The sequence below is a fragment of the Trachinotus anak genome, unplaced genomic scaffold, assembly GCF_046630095.1.
Source record: "Trachinotus anak isolate AG129_WGS33_773 ecotype Australia unplaced genomic scaffold, CSIRO_AGI_Tana_v1 ptg000005l, whole genome shotgun sequence".
NCBI lineage: Eukaryota > Metazoa > Chordata > Actinopteri > Carangiformes > Carangidae > Trachinotus > Trachinotus anak.
In genome coordinates, this window is record NW_027273856.1 from 12955934 (window position 1) to 12983897 (window position 27964).

The 27964-nt window shown below is 43.5% G+C and overlaps 1 protein-coding gene across 1 annotated transcript; it reads right to left on the reverse strand.

The window, feature by feature from the left end:
• Positions 1-248: 248 nt before the first annotated feature.
• Positions 249-3987, reverse strand: gjd2b (gap junction protein delta 2b). Its single transcript, XM_071478395.1, has 2 exons — positions 3641-3987; positions 249-1810 (listed from the first exon to the last, which is right to left on the reverse strand). Exons 1-2 carry the CDS (start codon positions 3709-3711, stop codon positions 967-969), a joined length of 915 nt encoding a protein of 304 aa, XP_071334496.1. The 5' UTR covers positions 3712-3987; the 3' UTR covers positions 249-966.
• Between the last annotated feature and the right edge of the window lie 23977 nt (positions 3988-27964).

The window sequence follows — 27964 nt, forward strand, 5'->3', positions numbered from 1 at the left end:
CTTGGCAGGTTCTCACCCTGCTGCGCTGCCTCCTGTCTGACACACACACACACACACACACACACACACACACACACACACACACAAACACACACACACACACATACAGACACACACATACACAGACACACACAGATGTCCTCCTGTTGTTTGATGAAACCTCAGTGAGCAGCTGTTTATCAGGTGTTTTTATCTCCAGTAGAAAAGTGTGGAGCAGATGAACATCACACACACAAACACACACACTGTTCTCCTTGGTATGGTAACATTTTATTACAGATGGTATTAACTGTGACAATCTGAAGTTCACTGATTAGGACCAGAGTCAGATCAATACTCAGATCAATAATCTGGACTGTGTAATGGCTGGTTGAGGTGACTGGTGGCTGGGGGAGGAGTCATGTTTTTCTACAGGTTTGTACATGAATGGCACTTGATGACGTCACAACAACAACATCACAGATAGGGGCTCTTGGTGAAACTGGTTGTCAGGTTAAGGTCATGGTGCAGGCATCTGAAACAAGAAGGTTCACATCTGAGGGAGATCAGCTGATCAACTGTCCTGACTGAGACCCAGACCTCAGGGATGGACTATAGAAACACATCTGAAGGAGCTTTCTGAAGAGTCTCTAAAGACTTGGTCTGACAGACAGGGAGGGAAAGTCAAATCCCACCTTTATGTCCTTTGGGATTTCCTGTCACAGCTAACCTGTAACTGGAGACGTGAGGATGAGGTGTCACAGTCACACTTTCATCTGTCACAGATGTCTGAAGTGGTGGGTGTCCACATACATTTGGCCACGTTGTGCATCAGTTTCTGTTTTAAGAAGCACTTTACAAAGGTGGAGACTCAGGTGGCCCTGATGTCACTGACCTGACTGCCCCACCTTAATGAACCAGTGTGTCTCACCATAGACCTCCTCACTTGTCCCTGATAGTTCCTTCTCAGGTCCGGGCACCACCCAGCTACACATATGCAGAGTCACTGGACTGAGTGCGACCAAAGTTTGGCATACTCATCCTGGGCAGGTCTTTGTTCCGGATCTCATAGATGGACTTCCTCCTGGCCTGCACCCCTCTCACAGCGGTCTTAATCTTCCTCCAGCCCAGATGATTGAGCTCCGCCAGGTTCAGCACCACACAGATCCCACTGACGGCAAACATGAAGACCAGGAAAACTGTCTTCTCCGTGGGTCTGGAGACGTAGCACTCCACATCTTTAATGCAGGGGTATCGATCGCACTCGTACACCGCGGGGACGTTGAATCCATACAGGAAATACTGACCCACCAGAAAGCCAATCTCGAGCGCATTCCTGAACACCACCTGGATGATGTAGAACCGGGAGATGCCCTCCTGCCTCCTCATCTTTGACTTTGTAGTTCTCAAGACTGAGCAGGGAATGTCCTTGACCTCCAAGCAGTCGGGCTCGGCCTCTTTGTTGGAGTTCTCTGTGTTCTGCAGGACCCCGTTCACAATGGTGTTCTTGATCTTCTTGCTGTCATCCCGTCTCATGGCATCCTGGTCTTTGTCCAGGGAGAGGTACACCGTGGAGTAGCGCCGCTCCCGCTGCTTGGCGGACTGGTGCACAGAGTAGGTAATGAAGCAGAGGCTGGGGCAGCACACCATGATGATCTGGAACACCCAGTACCTGATGTGGGAGATGGGGAAGGCCTTGTCGTAGCAGGCCTGGTTGCAGCCCGGCTGTAAGGTGTTACACACAAACATGGACTGTTCGTCATTGTATACGGTCTCTCCAACGATCGCCACGATCAGGATCCTGAAGATCACCACCACGGTCAGCAGGATCCTGAGGGAACAGAAGTCAGAGATAAACACCTGAACCTGGAGAGCTTCAGTTTCACGTGTACTGTACTGTACCCCGGAGGAGGTGACCAGAGACGATAATCCCTGTCTGCTGCAGGGATTATCTCTGCTCTTTTTACAGAAGACAAATTATTATTGTTTGTTGCTGTGATACTGATTTCAGCCACAGGAGGCTGCATCACTACCCCAGTCTGAACTGGACTAAAATCACTCATGTTTCCTTCAACATGATTTTTAATGTTCTGGTTCTTCTTTTGTTTAGAAGTAAGTTAAAGGTCCATCCAGTCTAAAGGTAGATGTCCATGTGTTTTTGATTATAAAGCAGGTCTAGGTTCTATATTAATACTGTGAAAGTATCAAAGCCTCAGTCCACAGAGAAATGCACACAGCCTGTATTCAGAAACTGAGTCTTAAAACCAGCCGTCAGGACTTCTGGAACTTTGTGATGTCACAAAAAAGCAGTCACTGCTCCCTCAGCCATGCCCCAAGCCCCGCCCACCTGAACCCACCATCCAGCCTTGCAGGATTTAGTTTCTCTGAGTGTTTACCTGAAATCTGCTAGATTTTTATTGGATCACACAGACAATAATAAACACACAGACTACAGAGATGGTGGTGCACCTACCTTCGTTGCCATGGTTAGTATATTAACGGTCATGGCTTGGTTAGGTTTAGGAAAAGATGGTGTTTTGGGTTAAAATAAGTACTTCCTCAAGATTAGACGATCTTTGTTGTCATGGTTACAATAATAACAATGAACGGTCATGGATAATAGAAACAACATAAACTGCTACTTTCACATGGGAATCGAACACCGCTCTCCTGTGTCATATTCATCCATCCACCCCAACCTCCTCCTGATGTGGACTTTGTCGCTCTATAAACTATGTCACTGCACTTTTCCCTTTGCTCCAATCATCATTAAAACCACCACTAGAACAAAACCTAACTATGGGTCATAATAACCTGCTGACAGATGACCTGTGGGCTCATTTGTTACAGGACAGTCTGTTCATGGGTTTAATCAGTGATGTGGTGAGAAAGGTTGAGGACAGCAGCTCGTTTACTGTGAGTCCGTTTCCACCATCATGTGTCGGATGTTGTTGAGTTGTTGTCACAGTGAACGTCATTTGTTCTGTGATTGTTAGGAGCAGGGCTGATGTTCTCTGTGATCCATGTCCTGCAGCAGGTCTGAAGTCTGCATCAAACACTGTTCCTCATCATGTTTTTTTTCTCCTTTATTTTAGGGCGTATTACAAAACATACATCAGAAAAAACATGTCACTTTCTCATCCACAGTTCTTCAGGATTTACGAACTTTGTATAGTTTGGGAGACAAAGTGTGTCATCATCATGTTTCATTATTCTTACTGATGATGCCTTCATGTGTAACACTGCTGTCATCACAGACACACAACAACAAACCCACAAACACATGCTGTTACTGAGTGTGTCAGACTGACAAGCTCAGGTAAATAAATGTGTTTCTAATGGTTAAACCATAAAAACTAAATTATCATAAGATTAAAAGAACTGATCTGATCACTGGATTATTTCCCTCCACTCAAACCTGTGTCAAACTTTAAAGGGTTTAAAAGAGGAAACTAATCCACCATAGCAGTGAATGACGCGCGCGTGCGTCCAGTGCTGGAGTAAGTGCCCCTCAGTCTCACCCCTGGGTTCTCCTACAGCAGCCTCTACATCCTGCTGACAGGTGAAGTCACGCGGCTCCTGTGGCTTCTCCCCCCCCTGTGTGGTGACTGACTGACGTCAGTCCACACCTCCACCTCTCACACACACCTCTCTGTCTTACCTTCCGATCATAGTGGAGTGCTGCTGGACAGCCGCCTCCAGGAGACGCTCTAGTATGGTCCACTCCCCCATGGCTGCTCATCCGGAGAAGATCACAGTCGGAGCGCGGAGAGGTTAGGATTGTGTGTGACCGAGCGCGCCGACAGTATCCAGAGGCTGCACGGATGAGTCCGTGCCCGCCGCTCCTGCGTCCTCTGACAGACTGAGCGCGGTGTGGAGGGCAGCGCGCAGCTCTAATCCCGCTTTAAGTAGACTCCTGTGCGTCACACGCACACCGGCTGGTGGGCTGGAGAGGCCAGGGACGCACGGCTGCACATCCATCACCCCCCGCTGCGCTGAGACCGCGGTGTGGAGCTGCGCTGCAAAAAGTGACGAGTCAACATGTGATTAAATTTTTATTTTTATATTGATTTATTTTTACTTTTCATGTATTTATATGTGTTATTTATTTTGTTATTTATTTGTTCATTTGTTTTACTTTTCATTTATTTATTTAATCTTTATTATTATTATTACTTTATTTATTTATTTCTCCGCAGTAGCAGCAGCAGCAGCAGCAGCAGCAGTAGTAGTAGTAGTAGTGGTAGAGGCAGGACTGAGTACTACTAACCAAACAGTCTCTTGTAACTTATTGGTACCAGAAGAAGAAGACCCTGAAGTCTGACTGCTTCAGGTGCTGTTTACTGTCTGCTGTACCTTTATTGGCTCAGTCACAGCTGTGTGGTAGTAACATCCAATCAGTCAGTCACTCAGTTAGTTAGTCAGCCAGTTAGTTAGGCAGTCAGTTAGCTAGTTAATTAGTCAGTAGTCAGTCATCCGTTAGTTAGTCAGTTAGTGATTAAACCTGCAGGAATAATAACAGAGTGCAGCCATGTTTTTACTGGCTGAACAAGAACACCTGCTGAGTTAAAGTTGAACAGGTGACCTCTGACCTCTGACCTGTGACCTCACTGAAACACACACTCTGTGTCTGTGAGTTGACCCCCTCCTGAAGTAAATAGTAAATGGACTGCTTATATAGCTCTTCTCTAGTCTTATTGACCACTTTACAATGTGAGCCACATTCATCCATTCACACACACACATCTACACATGGAGCTTCTACCATTCACACACACTCATACACTGATGATATATATATATATATATCATTATAGACTTTGTATCAGCAGACATGTGCTCCTGCTGTTGTCTCAGCTGTGTTAGATGAACCAGAGTAATCTCTTTAACTGCCTCACTTTGTTTCCACATATAGAACAACTTAAGAGGAAGACCTGTAGAACTGCTCTGTCTCATTAATCCCATTAATACACCACTCACTGTGACCAACAGCAGGACTCACCTGACCTCAGGTGACTCTGACTGTGACACTGACACTAGGTGTGGACACCTTATCATGGTGACAACAAAGTGTGAGTGAAGTTTGATCAAAAATGTGGAGACCAACAGTACAAACTGGCTCTGAAGGTGACTGCAGATTCACTGGACTGATCTGAGGTCAGTCTGAAACGCAGAGTCTGCGTCAGCTCTTCTCCTAAACCCAACCGGTCGAGGCAGACGGCCGCCCACCCTGAGCCCGGTTCTGTTGGAGGTTTCTTCCTGTTAAAAGGGAGTTTTTCCTCCCCCCTGTCGCCAAGCGCTTGCTCGTTGTGGGAACTGTTGGGTTTTTCTCTGTAACAAAGTAAGGTCTTGACCTGACCCTGTAAAGTGCCTTGAGATAATGTATATTATGATTTGGCGCTATACAAATAAAATTGAATTGAATTGAATTGAATTGAATGTGGACTGAACTGATCTGAGCTCAGCTCACAGTTGGCTTCAGCTCTGTGACACAGACCTCTGGAATGTGTAGCCACGCCCACTTTAATCAGTCATCAATAAATCTTATTCATGGCCTGAGCGATGACCGAAGATCAGGTGAGGTGAACTTCAAACAGATCCATGCAGCTGATGATGAGATAGAGACGTGTCAGGTTTGTGGCTGATGTGAGAACACCTGGACAAAGTAGAGCCACTTTAAAGGTTTAATGTCAAACGGGACTGGAAGGAACAGGTGGAAAGAAAGACAGAAAGAAAGACAGTAACAGAAAGAAAGACAGACAGGAAGGAAGGAAGAAAAACTGAAAGGAAGAACGACAGAAAGAAAAACAGAAAGACAGACAGAAAAACAGACAGAAAAACAAAAAGAAAGAAAGAAAGAAAGAAAGAAAGAAAGCCAGAAAGTGAGTGTAAACAACAGACACACACAGACACACATACACACAGATGCACTTTTCAGCACTTCAGGGGTAATATTGCTGTATTTTGAGTCCAGAACAAATTGGAGCAGACCAGAACAGACCAGACCAGAACAGACCCCAGACCAAATCAGACCAGAACAGAGCAGACCAGAATAGACCAGACTAGAACAGACTGTAATTATAATGAATAATAATGAATAATTAATTGACTGGTAGAATCTTGACCATGTGAGCTGAAGCAACCACGTGTCAGATAAGTTTAATTGACAGAACAGAACAGAACAGAACAGAACAGTGTTGGTTACTGTGTGGACACTGGAGAAGACAGGTATAAACTCATCAGTGTGGGTGTTCATTCAGAGGGAAAGACGTCCTGAAATGATTAAAACCACTTAATCTAATAAATGTGGAACATTGATTAATTTAACCTTAACCCTAACCTTATGTGCTCAGTCAGTAAACCTGACTAAAGAGGTGAGATCAGAGAGAACCTCACTCTCAGGACTTTAGGGATATGATCTAAGGCCTGAGGTCACACATACTGACTATCACACTTGCTCCCAGCCTTCTTAATGACTGCATTACAATAAAAACACAGTAAAACACAACATAAGGTGCTTCTTGTACTCAAAATGACTTCTTGTCAGTTTTATCCAAATAAATTATTTTTGATTCATTAATCTAATTCAATATTAACTTCAACCCTTCAGTGAACAACAATAGATCTTAAATAGCTCAAATTTACACTTCAAAGAAAAGATAAATATTAATTCCTAACCCTTCATTTCTTAGTCTGTGACATATTTACAAGATATAACAATGAAAATGTTGCTGCAGTAAATATGCTGCCACAAATGACTACAACTAAAAACATGTATCACTTTTCTTATTGAAGTTTAATTATTGCTGTTACAGATCCACACGTCTCTAAATAAACGTAACAACTTTATTTTGAAGGGTCCAAAGCAAAGTGTTCCAACAGGTAAATTATTGTTCAATAATAAACACATTTTTGTATGAATTACATTTTCCTGTGACGAGAGAATACTGTCTTCCACTAACATGCATGCATACATGCAGATACAGTATGATGGAGGTGAGAAGTAAATCTGAACAAATACAGTATTGATCCTCGGGGAAATTCAAATAGTCCAGCAACTCAATAATGTATTCATATGTAATAACTTTTCATTTTAATAACATTTTATTATGTAATGAGTGAAATACAAGTAGAACCATTTTAATGTAATTTATCTACACAACTCAGCTTGAAGAATATATTTGCTGAGGTCATTCTCATGGACGAAGACAAGGAAAGACACTGTGTGTTTGTGTGTGTGTGTGTGTTTGTGTGTGTGTATGTGTGTTCTTTCACAGGTGTTGAGGAGCAGAATTAAAGTTGGAGAAAATGTAAACGAGTAATAAATGAACAGTTTGTGGGTCACAGACACTGATGTATTAAAGCCATCACAGAACATTATTATTATTAGTATTGTTATTATCATATACATTATTATTACATTATTATAATACATTATAATAAAGCCATCTCAGAACATTATTGTTATTATTATTGTTATTATCATATACATTATTATTATTACATTATTATTATACATTATAATAAAGCCATCACAGAACATTATTATTACTATATACATTATTAAGAGAACCAGAACCTTTGTTTCCCACAGGACATCCTCCTCTCATCTCTCTCCATTCATACTGCACTAAATAATAAAACCTGACTTCACCTCTCAGCTCTGTGTTTGAGGCTGTTAAATCCTGTGAGTGTGAACTATCTAATGTGTAGTGCATTGTAGTACAGTGTAGTACAGTGCCCCCTGCTGACAGATGATGATCAACACATTCATGCACATTGACATCACACTACCAGAGAAAATACCTGAGGTCTGTGTCAGTCCTGTGTACAGGTAGAGAACACCTTGTGTTACAGTGACAGCCACTCATTCAAAGTCTTTATAATGAGTCATGAATAAGAAGCCGTGTGTGTAGTTTTTGCCTGTGAGTCTCATACAGTGTTCAACCTAGTTTAGTCCACCAGGAGGTGAAGAGAGATCACACCATCCTGACACACCTGATCCCCGTCTGACGTCCCCGTTATTCTGTCAGTGTTCTCTGTTCTGTGTTGTTTGTCCTCTGTTCTTTGTTCTGTGTTCTCTGTCCTGTGTTCTTTGTTCTCTGTTCCCTGTTCTGTGTTCTGTCATTTGTTCCCTGTTCTGTGTTCTTTGTTCTCTGTCATTTGTTCTCTGTTCTGTGTTCTTTGTTCTCTGTTATTTGTTCTGTGTTCTCTGTCCCGTGTTCTCAGTTCTGTGTTCTCAGTTCTCTGTTCTGTGTTCTCTGTCCTGTGTTCTGTGTTCTCTATTCTGTGTTCTCTGTTTTTTTGTTCTCTGTCATGTGTTCTCTGTTCTGCATCCTGTGTTTTCTGTCATGTGTTCTCTGTTCTGCATCCTGTGTTTTCTGTCCTGTGATCTCTGTTCTGTGTTCTCTGTTCTGTTATTTGTTCTCTGTCCTATGTTCTCTGTTCTGTGTTCTTTGTTCTCTTTTCCCTGTCATGTGTTCTCTGTTCTGTGTTCTTTGCTCTCTGTCCTGTTTTCTCTGTCTTGTGTTCTGTGTACTGGTAGATAATGAATAAATTAACTGATAAATTCATAAAGCTGTTCCACCACGTTCTTGTGATTTGGACAGTTTTCATTTTGTAAACCAGTAAAACTCCTGAACTGAAGAAGTACAAACAGAGAGGAGGGGAAACATGGACCAAGCATCAGACTCAAACCTGAGCCGCTGCCATAAGGACCCACCTCCACAGACATGGGGTCCAGGTGTGCCACCTGAGTACCTGCACACACGCATGGTTGGTTGTGGTAGCTGAACTTCTGTGCTCTCATTCTCAAATTGTACAGTACAACACAACCTGATCATCAGAGCTGTGCCTGAGGCGTCTGCAGCCTCTGGTGTTGGTCCTTCAGTTGCACATTGTGCTGTCAGCCTCCTCACAGCAGCCCACTGGTTTAAAACAGGTGAGGGTCACCTGTCTCACAGTAATACCAGAGGTGGGTGCAGAGCAGAGCTGCCTCTTCACTGTTTGTTGCCTCAACACGAGGAGGATGACCTTTGACCCAGACACAGTCTGTTCTGTCAGCGGAAACAGCTGTGATGGGCTGTGTCCTCAGCTGAGGACAGAGCAGACAGACCTGTGGTCAGTGTCACCGGTGCAGGTCCAGTGATCCACCTCCTGTCGACCTCCTGCCACAGGGCTTGTCCTGAAATGGAAAACTGTCTTCCTGCCTTGACTCTGATGTCATCTGCCCCTGGTGTGAAATCTCTGACCACTACCTTTAAAGCATATACTTCATCCACGGTGCCTCAGCTGTAAACAGCTGGCACATACAACTGGCACGTGATGGAGGCCACATCTGTAACAGAGTCTTGGACTGAATCCCTGTTCCTCCAGTGATGACCTCACTGCAGTAATGTTTACAGCTGAATGAGCAGCTGGAAATTCACCCAGTGACATTGGTTTTAGTTCTTCCTTGTTAAAAAAAAGCAGCTCACAGCTAAATATGAATCCACTGGACTGAGGTCCACATATCTGAAGTCTGACAGCTGCAGGACTTACACTTCTTCTTGGGCTTCTGTTTCTACACCATGTTTTGAAGTTTGATGATGGAAGAGTTAGTTGGATCCAAAATCCTTTTCTGTAACACAACAGAAACACATGAACAGAAATTCATTTCATACATGGACGTGGACGACTGAAACATGAGACAGAGACAGAGCAATAGAGACAGAGTCAGAGTCAGAATCAGAGACACAGACAGAGAAAGAGTCAGAGACAGAGTCAAAGACAAAGTCAGAGTCAGAGACAGAGACAGAGACAGAGACAAAGTCAAAGTCAAAGTCAGAGACAGACACAGACACAGACACAGACACAGACACAGTCAGAGTCAGAGACAGAGATATCGGCATCACCAGACCCATTTTACTGGGGCACGCACCCATTCGTCTCTATTAAATTGCTCACATGAAACCACATGACTTCAGCTTCCCAGTGTCTTCGGTCTCCGTCTGCCTGTTTCTGTGGCTTTGTGAGGTTCACTCTGGAATCCCCTGCTCTCCGGATCAGCCCACTCTGTCAGCGCCTCCAGGTTTACAGAAAATCAGGAGATCAGAACTCAGACACAGCTGATTGATGCTCACCCACTCTGTCGGGACATAAAGAGAGAGAGAGAGAGAGAGAGACACACACACACACACTCAGGGTGTGGAGGAAAGCGTGGCGTTTGTCAGGAAGTCCTCATAAAACAGTGGCTCCTCAAAAAAACACATTCCTGGTCTGGGGTCAGAAGTCTGTGTGACCTTCAGAGCCAGGAATCAACCACTGAGCTGTAAAAAGGTGTAAGTCCAGTCAGATCAGCTTCAGGTGATCTCAGTAGAAAAAGCTGCTCATCCAGCTGGAGCTGGCTCTCCTGAGAGCAGGAGCCAATCAGCAGTGACCACAGCCATACAACAGCCTCTGTGCCGCCTGTGGTCTGAAGGCCACAGTCCTGGACATGATGTCTATGAGTCCATGTCCTCCCTCTGCCACAGGGAGATACAGGGCCGTTGCCCTTAACCACTCCTGGTGGTGGCACTAAAACACTGAGTCTGTGCCAAAGTGACGAGGCGACTAAGTTGTTGACAATCAGAGCTCTTCCCCGACAGGCGGGCTAGGATCCATTTCCATTTAGACAACTCACCTTCCACCTTTTCCAACACACCCTCCCAGTTCTGCCTCTGAAAGTCCTCACTTCCTAAGTGTACTCCAAGGATTTTAATGCCCCCTTTTCTCCACCTCAGGTTCCCTGGAAGACCAGGGATGCCCCCCAAGCTCCCCTGACCACTAAACCCTGACCCCAGTTAACTCTGGCTGAAGAAGTTTGTTCATATAAGACCAGACTCACATGCAGTTATTGATATCCCTGTATGATTCATGAATGGGGAAAAACAAGTATTTTACAACATAATAATGATGTCATAGAGCATGGCAACAACAGCAAAGAATAAATTGCCTATGTTTACATATTTTAAACCCAAATTATAGTAGTTTTGCAGATTGTTTTCCTTCTCCACATTAGGAAGGGTAAGTGTTAATTATTTTTGCTAATGTGTTGCTTGCTTTGTCAAATTTTAAAAGAAAACATAAAATTTACCATTTTATCCATTGCTTGAACTGTCCAGAAAATTGGTGAAGAGTGCTTCAGACATTCTGGATGTGCCACTCTCTAAAGAAAGTTCCCACCCAGAGGGGAGTTTCTAGGGAATTGTCTGAAAGGACCTAGGAATCCCCAGTGTCCTACCAAACAGGACTAGAATTAAAAATGAAATATATATAGTAATATAGTTGTTCTACAATTCTGAATTTATACTATAATCTCAACATTATCAATGAATATTAACTTGTGTTGTTTTTGGGGTGTGGGGATATGTGTAGAGCTGTCATCAAACCATGCAAGTGAGCCCAATGGACACGTCTGCTGTGGAGCCAGAGTCTGGAACAGAGTTGGGCTCAGCCAGTTCTGGGTTAGGAAATAACTGAAGTGAGCCCTGAAGAATCACCACATGAAAGACACTCTGACTCTGCCAGCTGTGTGCCTCCACTGGAAGACATACCCCACAATGTGAATACTCTCTCCTCACCAAATGACACTGAATCATCTTCTGAGGATGACAGAAAAATGTAAGAGGGCAGATGGTTAAGTGAGGTTAACCGTGTGAGTCCTTAAGGACATAGATTACTTTGACTACGTTGATACATGTGACATAAAGTATGCCAAAGGTGTGTATTTATATAGGACTTTTAGTATTACAACGACAGCTCTAATAATATGTCTAATAATACACTATTTACACAAAATAACTCAGGACAAAAATGTCCATTGCAACACATTAAAACTGCAATGTTGATACCTCTGCCGTTATAGTCTACATCATCCACTGTACTTAGACTTTCACTTCCTGGCTCCAGAATTGTTGTTGTTACAATTTTCCACTAGATGGAGCCATGTTTGATGTATGGCACAAACGCATACAGCTCTGTAAGCCAAGGGAACAAATTTATTTCATTGTAATGGTGTGGGGGTGTTGGTATGGATGTGTATATGTATGTGTGTGTGTGTGTGTGTGTGTGTGTGTGTGTGTGTGTATAATGTTTCTTATAGAAGTGTCATTATTTAAACGAACCATATTTGCAGAACTCCAGCAGTGCCTCTACCAGATCATCTACATAAATAAAGAACAGACGCTATCTTCAGAACATGTGTCATCACAGGTGAGTTTTCTAATACAAGTTCTTAAAGCATTACAAAATGTAAGATAATAACAGTTAAGATGTAGTGTCAGTTAAAAACAAACTTATTTTAGTCTTTTCTTAACAAAAAAATAAATTTACCCTATAAAAATGCTGAGTAATATTTTTTACTGAATTAAAACCGTGATTATAATACAGTTACAGTGCATAAATATGTATCACTTTGCCCAAGACTTACATACGTAAAGTTTGCAGTTTGATACAGGGTGAACTGACATAGCGAGAGTGTCCAGTGTCAGTTCAGTGGAAGTGCCACCATCCGTGGATCTGGGTTCAACAGCAACAAAAATAATACAAGAGCAAGTCAAAATGTTTTCAGCTGAATTCTCTCAGAGCATAGAGGTGTGCATATGGAGAGCAGATCTAACGACATTCATTGTTGATGGCATTGTCAATCCTGCCAATGAGAGCCTCCAGCATGGTGGTGGTGTTGCACTAGCTCTTGGTGCAGCTGGAGGGCCAGTGATTCAAGAGGAGAGTGATGCTCACATTCACAAATGTGGGAAATTAACAACCGGAGAGGTGTTTGTGACCAGTGCTGGCAACCTACCTTGCAAAAGGTAATTCATGCAGTTGGCCCACAGGCTAAACAGACTTCATCTAAACCAGTGTTGGTCAAAACCAAGAAGAGTTTGAGAGAAACTGTACAGAGCATCCTCCATAAACTGAGAGTAGAGCATTTGGGTTCTGTTGTTATCCCAGCTATAAGTTCAGGGATATTCAACTTCCCTCTGTAGATGTGTGCAGAAATTATAGTGTCTAAAACTAAAAACTTAATTAAAAAAGTTAAATTATCTCCATACAAAACAATTGTCACAGACATCTTAAATTCTGTTGTGTTAAAATTAAAAATGCAGTATAAAAGTATCAGGCATGGGCTACATTCCTTAAATGTGAATCTTAATCTGATTTTAATCTGAATCTTAATCTGACTTTAATCTGAATTTTAATCGGATTTTAATCGGATTTTAACCTGAATTTTAATCTGACTTTAATCTGAATTTTAATCTATTTTAATGTTAATATGATTTTAACCTGAATCTTAATCTGACTTTAATTTGAATTTTAATCGGATTTTAACCTGAATTTTAATCTGACTTTAATCTGAATCTTAATCTATTTTAATCTTAATATGATTTTAATATTGATCTTAATATGATTTTAATCTGAATTTTAATCTGACTTTAATCTGAATCTTAATCTGAATAGATCATTATTTTTTCCGCAGTCCAGATCAAATATCCTGAAGTGTTCTCACTCTGCCCTTTTCATTGAGGACACCTCAGGATGTGATTTCTGTGGACTTCGGACAGCTAAGTATCCCAGAATGCATTTCACACCACATTCTGATCCAGACTCAAAGCCGAAACAGGTCTGTCATTATTTCACTTAAAAGTTCTGATTTTCTTCAGACAGTGACCACCTAGTTTCTGAATATGTGGCCAGTTTATCTAAACAATGCCTGTTTGGAAACTTGATTGGACATTTTCAGGGATGTGAGGACCACCGTGCGGTCATGTCAGCAGCTCGCTGCCCAGCTGCTGAGGTCACCATAAGGTGGCCAGTGTGCGCCATATCCCCGGAAGAAAAGTGTTAGCTCTGCAGTCTTCTGGCAATATTCTGGTGGCTCTGTTATCTGTAGCGTTTTGATATATGATGAAATTGTCCTTCGAGCAGATGAAATGTGCTCTCTGAATTGAAATATATTTGGTGCTGCTGGTTAATCTGAGAAGGTGAAGTTGAAAATAGGTGATTTCCTGGACAGGTTAACAACAGCACTGCCTCTGTGGGATTCTTATATGTACAAATGTGACACCACATGTAACCAAAAATGAACAGTGGCAGTGTGGTTTATATTAAGCAGTTTTTTTCAAAAATAAATTACCTATGGGATATGAAAAGTATATATTTTGCTACACTCTGTCAATTCTGTTTTTCTGTTTGTGGAGATTTGAGTTTAGATGATTTGGTCACAGTTCAGTCAGGTACAGGTGTGGTGAAGTGTCACCTGAGCTGCTGTTCCATCACAGTCCTCCAGGCCTCAGAGTCTGGACTTCTGAGCTGAATTTATGAAGGAAGTCTGGACTTGTCAAACTCTGCACTGAGAAACTGATCATGAGCCGTCCTTCAGCCTAACAAACCTAACCAGACCGTCACCATAGCGTTGTGACATCATAAAAGGTGAGTTTATTTCTAACCAATCATTGAACATCAGCAGGTTGTACTGTGTTGTAGGTTCAGGTTAGACTACCTGATGTGAACCAGGTGTATTTACCAGGGTGAAACTCCTACGTAGAATACAGCATGTATTAAGTCTTTTATTTTGAAATTTGAGGGAGGAGCTGTGCATTTCTTTACATGTCTAACACAGATTGTGCTTTAATTATCTATAAACATGTTATTGGAGCAGGGACAACACACTGAACTAAACACACCACAGGATGATTATAATAAAGAAAGATGATGAAATATGACTGATCACATATGAGATATAACCTCAGACACTGATATCATTAAAGTGATATTAGTGGGCGGTGATTCCTTCCATCAGTGTTATAGCCTCAGAGGACCAAATGCACGGTCCTCTGCAGACACTGACACATGGAGGAATTGACAGACTGGTCCTGTGATAAATGGGAATGAAGTCAGCAGCAGACATTGTAAATGTAAGTGAAGGGAGGCCAGAGGAGAGCAGACCCCCCCCCCCCCCCCCCCCCCCCCCCTGAGTGATTCAATCAGGCAGCTCAGCCCCTCAGCCAGGCACCAGGACGAGCTCATCCCTGTGTGTTACACCGATTAGCTGCACACGCGTGACGAGGGATGAAGGAATTTGTCATCATTTGCATCATTCCAGAGACGGAGCTGCAGCAGTGATGGGTCCAGGGCTTGTCATGTCCCAGGGGCAATTAACAGAAGGGGGGGGGGGGGTCCTCCACTGTAAACAAAGATCTCACTTTCAATTTGTCAGAAGGGAAATAAGAAAGGAGATTGTTGCTGCTCTTTCAGGGTGGTTCCTGTAGAATACCTCTGTTTGAATACAACAAATGTGGGGGTCACAGGAGAGCTCATCTCTCATAGTGGTTCGTTAAGGGGCACAGGTTCAGTCCAGCACCAGATAGATAGATTTAAGCTCTGTTTCAGGTCAGACTCCGACTCACAGACAGCTGTGGTTGGTGTGAAGCTGGAACTGGGGGGGGCGGTGGGGCAGAGGACCAAGCTAGACTGGGGGACAAACACAGAGCTGGCTGGATGCTGGACCTCAGGTTGGCCGTTTGTGGGGTCTTGACAAGGTGAACCTGGAGCACAGGTAAACAATAATCAGACTGGAGGACATATGATCTCAGAAAACCAGGGTTTTGGCTGCGGTGTGGAACCAGCGGAGTGAAGGGGTGATCTGGTTGTGGTATGAGGAGTCAGGGTTTAAATACTACAGTGGGTCATTGATGAACTGGTCTGAAGCAGGTGCAGGAGCCCAGAAAGCCACGCCCCCAACACACACAGACACAGACAGAGACAAAGCGGGGACAAACAGGGAGCAGGGGAGAGAGGCAGAGGCACAACTGACACACCTGAGGTCCACACACACCAGGTGATGGAGGCTACGTGAAGTCCTGCACCTCTGAGAGACACCTGGAGCAGATACTGCCATTTAGTTGACATCATTAGAGATTTTAACTTAACATCGGCAGAGAGGATCAACTGGACAAAAAGTGAAGCCCTCGCTGTCGGTGAATGGCACAGTGGTTTCCCAGTTCTCCCCCAGGACCTCCAGTGGAAAAAAGATGGAATAAAGTACCTGGGGTTTTTTAGGAACCAAAGATATCCCAACTGTGGCACCATCTCACATGTGTAGACCCACCCCCAGGCTTATTCACAGAAATACAGAAAAAAATTCCTCTGGGATGGTCTACACTGGGTGCCACAGGGGGTGCTGTTTTTAGCCAGAGAGGAGTGGGGACAGGGCCTTGTCCACCTGGCCAGCCAGACTGCCACTTTCAGAATACTGTTCGTTCAATGCTGTTCCCAGGGCCAACGGATCTGGTGTGGAGGTATGTGACCAGCAGCATCCTGAGGCGTGCCAATAACCATGGGGTTGGATGATGTTCTGTTTTTAACCGACTCTAAATTTCTAAATTTAAGTGGACTTCCTCCTTTTTATCAAGGTGTTTTTAAATCATTGGCCCTTTTTTACCAAAAACTTTTTGAAAACATTTTTTTTTCTGCACTGGTTGTTGAGAGAACCACTGATCCACAAGACCAGACTGGACGTCGGCAGTGAGATGACACCTGGCCTGACGGCGGCCCTGATCTGGTCTGGAACCCTGACAGTAGCAGCTGGTGGATGCAGTGGGGCCAGCGCTGAACGATGCCCAGGCCCTGGGCTCTTAGCTGGGACTGCAGTCAGTCCGAGTAGCCCAAAAAATCCTGGAGTTGTGGACCCAGAGGCTCTCAGGAAAAGAAAGGAGCCTCTTCAGAGACTTTCACAAACAAAGACTAAAACCCAATCCTGCAGACCCCTACCCTGAGATCCTCCTGAGCCCAGGGCTGAGAGAGAAGACCAGCCCCTTACTCACTGTGGTCAATGAACCAAAACTGACCTTACACAGAGCGGACAAGGTAACCCTCTAAAGGAACTGTGTAAGAGCATCCACCAGGCCGGACTGAGCGACAGACTCCCCACTGTGTGGTCAAAGAGACTGAGACAAAATGGACCTGGCCCACAGTGGAGGATTTTATACAAACCTCCCAGTGGACTGGTCACCTCCAGTGGAGGATTTTACATGGTGCCATTGCTTCCAAAACCTTTATTTCTGTCCTCAACCCTGACGTTTTAAACAATTGTCCATTTTGCAATTTTAGAGAGACTGTTTTCCATGTTTTTACTGAATGCAAATGTTTGACAATTTTCTTCTATATTTACGTAGTTTTTACAGAGAAGGTTTTTTTCATGGGAGCAGGTAACAAACGTAACAAACAGAAGTGGCTGCTCCAGAAACAGAGAGAGAGAGAGAGAGAGAGAGAGAGAGAGAGAGACAGACAGAATGCTCAATGCATCATGGCAGTTTACAACATTTACAACATGCTATATCCAAAAAATTTACTATAATGAAAAAGGAGTTTGGCCTTTGATGTAAATACTTGATTTTGAGACATTTATATTTTCAATGCAGTGTTTCTTATTTTGAAGCAGATTTGTGTCACTTTGCATTTTGTGTGTAGAATTTTTGGATGTGTGTGTAGAGTTTGAAAAAAATGAAACTTAGTTTAGAAAATGGATGAAAGCAGTTGTAAAACCTGTATTTAGTACATTTCAGTGCATTTACATGATTAACATGATGCAACAGCTGTGACTGAGGAAATGTTACGATCTGAAGATCAGTGGCTTTGGACTCCAGAGTGGATTCAGACACAAACACAGTTGGTGTTATACAATAAAATGTCTTTATCAGCATGACACAAAGTTTGAGAGAGTGCGAGTCCTTCTGGGGCTCTGGGGATTTGGGGAGAGATGAATCCAGTGAGGGTTAGACAGTGTCCAGAGGTGGGTCACAGCGTGGCTGTGACAGGAAGAACAATGGCCTTGTTCAGACTGCCAGCCAAAATCCGATTTTTAGCCCATCCAGATTGGAACTGGATGGCTCTTTTGAAGTCTGAACAGTCACAAATCACATGAAATCCGATTTTTGGAAACCAGATCGAAACCACCTTCGGGAGGTAGTTTCAGATCGCATTTGGACAGATGCGTCTCAGTCTGAACAGCTCCAAACACTCAGATCGGTTTTGACTGTCCGTGACGTCACTCTACGCGACGCCAGACCCAGCTCTTCGGGTGGCACCACACTCATCACTGCACAGAAACTCCGGCAGTGAGTGCAGCACGAAGCATTGTTGTGTATAACCCTACCAGCCTCCTGCGGCGTTGCAAATGTCTAGTGCGTCTGAGACGTTCTGCACCTCTACTGGACAGTGATAATACCAATATACTGAGGTGACCTGCCTCCATCATGTTTGTTGTTGTTGTTGTTGTTGTTGTTGTTGTTGTTGTTGTTGTTGTTGTCGCTGTCGCTGTCACAATTATATGACGTCAGACGCTCCGTTACTACAGCAACCTGTCACACCAGTCAATAATGTGGCACAGTCTGAACAGAGCAATATCCGATTTGGACACTTGCTAAAAACAGTGTGGACAGTCAGCCCTAAAAATCGGATTTGAGTAGGAATCTGATTTGAATCAGATTCGCCTGCAGTCTGAACGCGGCCAATGATGAACATGGAACTGTGCATCAGAAAAATATGCAATCAAACTGAGAATACACCAATTATAGCACCTTAAATTCACACTACATAAAGTATATATGAGTGTGTGTGTGTGTGTGTGTGTGTGTGTGTGTGTGTGTGTGAGAGAGAGAGAGAGAGATAGAGAAAGAGAGACTGACCTTGCTCTTTCATACATATTTGAAGAAAGGAACTGGAGCTTTGGAAAGAGTCTTAAATCAAACCTTCACCTTGAGATAGAAAAGCTGGTTTTACAGTCTGGGACTATGGATCCATTTGTGTATTTACTGTAACAAACATCATCCTGTAACTATCGTTTATTAAAGATCCATATTTTACTCTTATTCTTTGTGTTTTATCTGAAGTGTTTATAGCCATCCGAAGATATATTTATGGTTTTAAGAACCAAAAACCATCTCAGTTTAGTTTTATATCTCCTCTCTCAGGCAGGGTCAGACTGGGAACAAAATTTGGCCCTGGAAATTTTCCCTCTGGACCGGCCCAGCTACAATGTAGGCTTAAAGACCAAATAAAAAAAGTGCGATATTGCATCAATAAATAAATATTTTTATCATAGCTGTCGCTAGTTCTACTTGTACTAGCACTAACGCTAGTAGCACTACTACTGGCAGCAGCAAACAAATTGTCAATTTTTAAACATTTGGCAGCATCAGCCTGTAGGGCTTTTTGCTTTTTCTCGCAGACCTTCTCCGCTCCCCCTTTCCTCTTTTTGGAGCCTCTGTCGTCAATAATTTATTTTCTCATTATTCTTCACTCCAATACTCTATCACTGTAAATTTTTCCCATACACATAGTGGCTGCATGGGCCGATCCACTTAAGGGGTAGGGGTAGGGGGCGCGATCGTAACACGCACCTGCTTCTAAACCTGACCTGAAGAGGCAAATAAGGTATATTGGCCTGTGCAACCCCCTAAGCTAAAGGGATGCAACTGAATTTGATGGGCCGCGGGGCCATTCATGGGCCACTCAACATAGCCTATGTAGCCTACAGAAATAAATAACTTAAAAATTTTGCATTTGCATAAAAAAAATCAGAGGCTACCGGCCCAAATGTGGACCGGCCCACCGGGCATTTGCCTGGTTGCACAGATTATCAGTCCGAGCCTGCTCTCAGGCTTCTCTCTGAGCCTCTCTTCTGATTGGCTGACTGTTTTCTGAGTGATCCAATAAAAAATATAGCAGATTTCAGGTAAACACTCGGACGGGGCATGGCTGAGGGCAGTGACTGCTTTGTTATGACATCACAAAGTTCCAGAAGACCTGACGGCTGGTTTTAAGGCTCAGTTTCTGAATACAGGCTGTGTGCATTTCTCTGTGGACTGAGGCTTTGATACTTTCACAGTATTAATATAGAACAAAGACCTGCTTTATAATCAAAAACACATGGACATCTACCTTTAGACTGGATGGACCTTTAACTAACCTGAACATTCTGTAGACTATTGTAGAGATGAACTGTAAAAATCCTTGTGACATAACCTGTTGTTCTCCTCTGGTGATGTAGGGTCGGTCTTTTTGATAGTCACTTTAAAAAGTATAAAAGAAGTATAAAAGAAGTATAAGTATATATATATTTATATCAGTATATAAGTCTTTAAAGCACTGAACTACTGCATCAGTGATATATAGATTTAATTCTCTTTATTTCCTGTAACACTGTGGGTGTAGATGGAAAGAGCTTCTGTCTTCAGTGGAGACACAAATTAGCCTTTGTTGGGTTTCACATCTGTGAGGACAGACTGCACCACCAGAGGGCAGCAGAGCGTCACAGGGCACCACCTGAACTAAACCCATCTTCAGTGAATGGCACAAAGCTGTGTCATCATTTAGCAATCCTCTCATGACTTTACAGCCTCTTAATGAGTCTTAACAGCAACATTTATAGAATTTATTACAGCATTAAAGAGGTTTCTGCCGTTTCCAACACCAACTATCACTGACAATAAAAGCCATTTCTGGACAGATCTTTTCAAGGAAGCAATGGATTCCTCTGCAGGTTGTGGACTCCTCCTGCACCCAGACACTGCCTCCACCCAATCACCTCGCTCTTGTCCTTCCAATTAATTCTTACCCATGACCAGGCTCATCTCCTGCGACATGGCAAGACAGGGCCAGCCGTGATGGATGTGACATTAACGGGAAATGAAGCCGGAGAGATGCGACGCCCCAGTCCAATAGTGGCATTTGTCACTGCCCTGGTCATGCAGATTGGGCCAGCCTTGGCCACTGACTAAGATTAATGATGACGGTGGCCCTGTCTTTGTCTCCCTGTGTGGCTCCTCCGAGCACAGTTTCCAAACATGACCCGTCTCGTGTTAACCCCACACAGATCGGCACACAGCATCACCCTGCCATGTAAATATGAACTCGTATCACGTCGCCTCCTGTCATACGGTGGTGGCGGCGGGTGGGGGCTGTTGGTTTATTGAATTCATTGAGAAATATCTGGTTGAGTGTGTAATTATGGCTGAGTGATATTCTGAGGATAAAAGCAGGGACAGCTTGATTAAAGCTGTGTTATGAAGCAGCTGCAGAGGATGTGGACTGGAGACCAGGGTCCTGGGAGGACCACATCCTGGTTCCTAATAAAGAAATGGAACAACCGTAAGCATCATGCATTGCTGCACAGAAAATGGCTTTTCCCTGACAGATGAGGAGCTGGGCTCAGATGGATGAGGACCGGCCGCTGCTGTAAGACTTGAGGGAGGCAGCACGTTCTCCGGGTCATCCATCATCCTCTGACACATCCACTTCTATCTGAGGCACAGGAACACAGCTGTAGTCCTGATCTGTCCCTGTCTGTCTCTGTTTGTCTCTGTCTCTGTCTCTGTCTCTGTCTCTGTCTCTGTCTCTGTTGTCCTGGTCTGTCTCTTCTCTGTAGTCCTGGTCTGTCCCTGTCTGTATCTGTCTCTGTAGTCCTGGTCTGTCCCTGTCAGTCCCTGTCTCTGTAGTTCTGGTCTGTCCCTGTATGTCTCTGTTTGTCTGTGTCTGTGTCTGTGTCTGTGTCTGTGTCTCTGTTGTCCTGGTCTGTCCCTGTCTGTCTGTGTCTGTGTCTGTGTCTGTCTGTCTTTGTCTGTCTCTGTCAGGGGAAACAGGACTGAAACCAACATGGCCCAGGTGTAACGGGACTGAGACCAGCACTAGGTTCAGGACTGAGACCAGCATTAGATTCAGGACTAAGACCAGCACCAGATTCAGGACTGAGACCAGCATTAGATTCAGGATTAAGACCAGCACCAGATTCAGGACTGAGACCAGCATTAGGTTCAGGACCGAGACCAGCACCAGATTCAGGATTGAGACCAGCATTAGGTTCAGGACTGAGACCAGCACCAGATGCACGACTGAGACCAACATTATATTCAGGACTGAGACCAGCATTAGATTCAGGACTGAGACTCAGGACTCATATGTCTGATCATAGAACTACTGGTCTAAAATGAAGATGTAGCTTGTTACAGGGTAAAGACTCAGACCTGGTTTATGACTCAGGACCTGTGATGGAGCAGCCAGTCTCTGTGCAGGAGGAGGGACAAGGTTTTCCAAAGACTGTTTGAGGTGGAGACTGACAGAGGACCACTCTGATGACAGAAAAACCCAAGACTGGACTAAAAACTGAGACTGGGTTCTCCACAGTCCTCGATTTTCTATCTTCTAGTTGTTCACTCAATCCTGAATGTCTCACAGAACCCTGTCCACCTGCCTCCACCTGCCTCCAGCTGACTCCAGCTTCGTCAGACTCTCACAGCTCTGGGTTCAGGTCTGTCCTGTACTAATATGTAATTATATAAATCACCTCCTCTCCTAACCCCTCTAACACCCTAACATGTCTAACTAGCTCTGACCTGTCTCTCAGTTCACTTCTTTACCTGATCTCCTTCACTGATTAAACAGATGTAGAACCTGATACTGCAGCTTTAATATTGTCCTTCCCTTGTAAGTCGCTTTGGATAAAAGCATCGGACAGATGAGTAAATGTAATGTTTACGGCAGTACCAATATATATATATATATATATATATATATATATATATATATATATATATATATATACATATACATATACATATATACATATATATACACATATACATATATACATACATATATATATATATATACATATATAATGACATTTACAGCAGACAGTTCTGGTTACAGTTGAGTTATAGTCAAGGGCTCCTGGTTGGTTGGAGGCTTGACCAGGTCGTGCTCGTCATCATCATACAAAATGCTCCACCACACCTGTACCTGCATTGGTACCTCCACACCTGGTGTGTAGATGCTGGAAAACTCATTCATTCATTCATTCATTCATTCATTCATTCATTCATTGAGTGATGACATCACTGCTGGGAAAGAGGCCACTGGCTGAGCAGCAGTGATTGACTGAGAAACATCCACAGTTATATTCTGTCAACAGTTCTCCTCTCACACAGGTGAGCCAGTTACCATGGTGAACTCAGTCTGACCAATCAGAGCACAGTGTATCTGCGTTACAACAGTCACTGATCTGAGATAATTTAGGTTCAATTATCTGATTATTGGTTCCTGTATCGTTACAACCACAGCAGCCAGAGGAGCCATGAGTTCAGCTGACACTAGAACCTGAGAGTAAAATAAACAGGTGACATCAGACAGTTGTTGTGAGTCATTTCATTCATCCAGAGAGTTTGTTTCTGTCACAGGTGTTTGACTTTGAAGACGACCTAAGGTTGAACCTGGGCTCATCATCCAAATCAGACTGTGATGAGTTGAGATATTATTTTATTAAACTGATCTCGAAGATGGTCTAATTACCCACCACCACTTTACATACATGATGTTTTTATTCATATGATGTCAAATATGAAGCAGTCGTTCTCCTGATGATCACTTCCTGTCCTGATCCACCAGTTACAACCTGTCTGGTTTTCACAGCACCTCAGTCTAACTGAGCTACACTTAGTGCAGGAGGCTGGTTGTTGTCGTGATCCAGGAAGTGAGGTGGTGTAAAGATGGAGGAAATCTGTTTTAAATGCTATATTTTTTCAGAACTCCCTGACTCCACCAACCAATCATGTATCTTTCCATGTATCTTTCCGCCATGTTAAAATGTAACCAGACGCCACCTACTGGAGCGAAGGTGCTAACGACTTACTTTACTGCTGACGGTGTAAAACACATTGTTTCACCACAGCACACTGTGAACTGATGGAGACAGAGTAGACACAGCAGAGACAGTGAGCACTGTGTACAGCTCTTGTGTTGTTGCTGTGTTGTTGTAGGCGCTCTCCATGGTGCTGGATGTGTGCTCCTGTCCTGATAGTCACACCCTGATGACAGATGGATGAAGCGTGTCTGTATTTTGTGGACTGACTGATTCTATCACACAGATTTGATCAGTGATTCTGTCCATTTTTAAATCTGATCCAGTTATTAGAGAAAGAAAGGACTGACTCTGTTCACTTCCTGCTACATCCAACCTGCTCCTGACCCCCACCCAGGGCTGCCTCCATCAGGGCTGACAGGGTGTGGCTTAGTGTTCTCGAGCCCTTCGTTGCAGATAGATCGATGTCTTGCTCCTCAAACAACATTCCCCCATGTGGTTGATTTGGCACATGTGCAGTGTGGGGCCAGGAGGACGGGGAAATTTGGGAGAAGGTAAACAGTGACGCCTGCCAACAGGGCCCAGGGGAGCCGGCCTAATGTGGCCGGGGTGGTGGAGCAGGGAGCTCCTGCTCCGTCCCTGGGGGATATGAATGTTGATTAAACATGTGCTCAGCGTTGGATATTGAGTAATTGGACGTGGAGCAAATGTCAAGCGTTTGTTAATTTCAGCGTCATGCGGGGGTTTATAGTCTGTGATCAGTGGAGGGAGTGTGCCGGGGCTGATGAGGTGTGACCGGGAAGTTGAGGGGGCTAACACACACCCTAAATTCTGTGTCCTTGGTTAAAAATACAACAACCGTGTGAGAATACTGTGAGGAAGAAGGGGCTGGTGTGTATCTGTGTGCTACACCTCCATGCTCCAGTGGAGCAGCAGACACAGCAGCAGCTGGAGGAGCAGTGAGGATGACTCTAGATGAAGAGTGCAGAGAATTCACCAGTCACTTCGTCAGGGTTAAGAAAGGATCGTGGTTCAATATGACTGTGAGTAGGAAATGTGTTAAAGTCACATGACCTCCTCTCTCTGTGATGTCACAAGCTCACTGGAGGTGTACCTGCTCAGGTAGGTCATTTTGAGGCTTTTGAAACGATGACAGATGCTTTTGTTTGTTTCCTCCTTCTGGTTGTTATATTTTGAGGTGTGGTGAGGTCAGAATGAATAAAACAAAGAAGCGGCAACACCAAACTGAAACCACGAAGACTCCACTTTAACCCTTGTTAATTAAATGAACCCTCACTGACCCCTAACCTTTCTACACCATCAGCAGGTCAGACTACTACATCTATGAGTGGTGAAGATTATTATTATTATTATTATTATTATAATAAAGCTCTGTATTTGTGTTGTTCAGTAAGGTTCACTCACCTGACTCCTGTTTACAGTGTTAATGCTAAACAGAAATGTAATATGTGACACAAATGTCCCTATATCAGAGTGATGTTGCCATATATGTTGATCATATACACATATATGAAGTTTATAATGTATATGAAATACCCATAGTAAATTTGTATGTGAGCATATACTGAAAATATCTATCCATGTTAATGATATATACTTAATTTATATGTCCAAGTTTATTAAAACAACAGATATATAACATTTCTATATGTTTGAATATGTTTTCTTATGAATTTCTCAGTAACTTTGAACTTGTCTCTGAGACAGTGGTCTGAGACTTTGACTCTAATATATACTATATGATCAACATATACTAACAGGCTTTGGGATGGATATATATTCATGTAACTATGTCTACAGTATAAACATATATACATAAACAGATATTTATATGGACTAGACATATATGTCAATATATGAAATTGTCCTGATTTCTAATATATACTTACATGGAAATTCAACATATGTACATAGATTACATTTCCATAGGGGAGGACCAGGACCTCACTGAACAAAGATGAGCATGATGCTGATCCTCTCACCTGAACCATTTTTCTGTTTAAAGCTCTACCATCGCGTCTAGATTCTTCTCTATGGGATCACATAAGGGTCAAAAAGAGTCTGAGCCGTGAAGTCACCTTCACAAATAACTGAAGTTGTTGTTGTGACCCTGTGAATGACATCAGCAGTGAGGTGACACACAGAGAAAGAAGAAGAGCTCCAATCAGATCAGCCCACTGTGACATCACCCACGGCTTGGTTTTTTGAAACCAGAAAAAAAAAAACATATTTGGAGGAGAAGGTGGAGCTGAGGAGGAGTGAGGGGTGGATCTGACCTGCTCTGTACTCTATCCTGATTGTCAGGTACAGTCTGTCAATCACACAGTAGCCCCGCCCTAATGCATCCCCTGCTTTATGGTCTATTTTCTTCTGAATGGAGCATAATTTAAAAAATTAACATCATGTTGTATTGAAGAAGACTTGAAACTAGAGATTAAGACCATAAACTCATCAGGAAAACATTTACTCAGCTATCAAATCAAGTAAGAAGAGAGACATTTTTCCATAGACATCAATACAATCAGACATTTTTGTACAACCAGTGGAGTCGCCCCCTGATGGTGATGTGATAGAATGCAGCTTTAAGGTTCTTCAGCAGTGGCTTCACTTGATAGACCCTGAGTCTACGTCCAGGTTTATAAACAGTCTGTGCTTCAGTGTTTGTTCAGATTCTATTCACAGTTTCTTTTACAAACTGTGGAACATTAGTGAACTCTACAAACTCGCTTTTTGACCCTAATATGGGCCCATACTTTTCCTGCAGCAGTACTCATGGATACATGTTGGGACAACCCCCCTCCCCCCCTTCCTCACGTTTCCATCATCTGTGTTGTCTCTGAGCTGCGTGCTCTAAATGTGAACCTTGGGCTCGCTTTATTTCTCCCAGTCCAATCTAATGAGCATCATCTTGGTATCGGATGCTGGCTGAGGCTCTCCGCCCTCCTTTGTGTGGCTGGACAGGTGTCTAACCGAATGATGAATGACCCTGTTTCTCCCCACATAATTGGCTCCTCGCTGTTTGGCCTTAGACTGGCTACATGTCTGCTGGGCAGCCACCTCCATCTGTCAATCACCAACCTGCTGCTGCCTGGCTGGACCTCTGATAGCTATGCTAATGCACAGTCCTCACACCCCATTGGCTGAATCTGTGCTGGCCCAAGCTAATCCATTAAAGCTGTGACAGTAATAATCTCCCCCCAAACACAGGGTTCCCAGTGTGCTAAACGTTATTTGACCGTTCCTGTCACGCTGGCGCTGCCAGGCGAACCGGCGAGGTGATGGATGAGCCTGGCGCTGGTCTGCTCATTCATCACCTGCTGACTGCTGTTTGTGTGCTGCTTCAATAATTCAAAGGTTTCTGTGAGTTTTGATTGGTTTCAATTAAGATGAGTCCTCCCACCTCCACGTTACTGTTGTTTCTTCCTTTTTTGTGCAAAGACCTGCAGGACTAGAGAAGATGGTTATTTGATGAAATATCCGGTTACTGTATATTGTCCACCTGCCCCTTACTCTGAGTTCTTATCTGAGTTCTCAGACTTTAAATCTGAGTTAGTTCTCAGCACAGATAAAGTCATCATAGTGGGTGATTTTAACATTCATGTAGATGTTGAAAGTGACAGCCTGAGTATTGCGTTTAATTCATTATTAGACTCAATTGGCTTCTCTCAGCATGTTAATGAACCCACTCACTCTTTTAACCATACCCTTGATCTGGTTCTGACTTATGGGATTGACATTGAATATCTAACAGTATTTCCCCCAAACCCTCTTTTATCTGACCATTTTCTGTTAACATTTGAGTTTTCAGTCATGGACTGCACAGCATTTGGGGAAAAAATCTATTACAGCAGGTGTCTCTCTGACAATACCGTTAGCAAATTTAAAGAAAGAATCCCATCAGTACTTAGCCCACTGCCATGTATCAATACAGTAGGGAACAGCTCTCTTAACTTCACATCCACACAGGTTGATGATCTTGTTGACAGTACTGTAGCCTCACTGCGTGCAACTCTAGATACTGTGGCCCCTCTGAGGAAGAAGGTAGTGAGTCAGAGAAGGCTAGCTCCATGGTACAACTCAGAAACACGAGCTTTAAAGCAAAATTCAAGGAAGCTAGAAAGAAGGTGGCGTTCTACTAACCTGGAAGAATCTCTAAAGGCTTGGAAAGACAGCCTATTGGCGTATAAAAAAAGTCTCTGTAAAGCCAGAACATCCTATTATTCATCATTGATAGAAGAAAACAAGAACAATCCCAGGTTTCTGTTCAGCACTGTAGCCAGGCTGACAGACAGCTACAGCTCTGTTGAC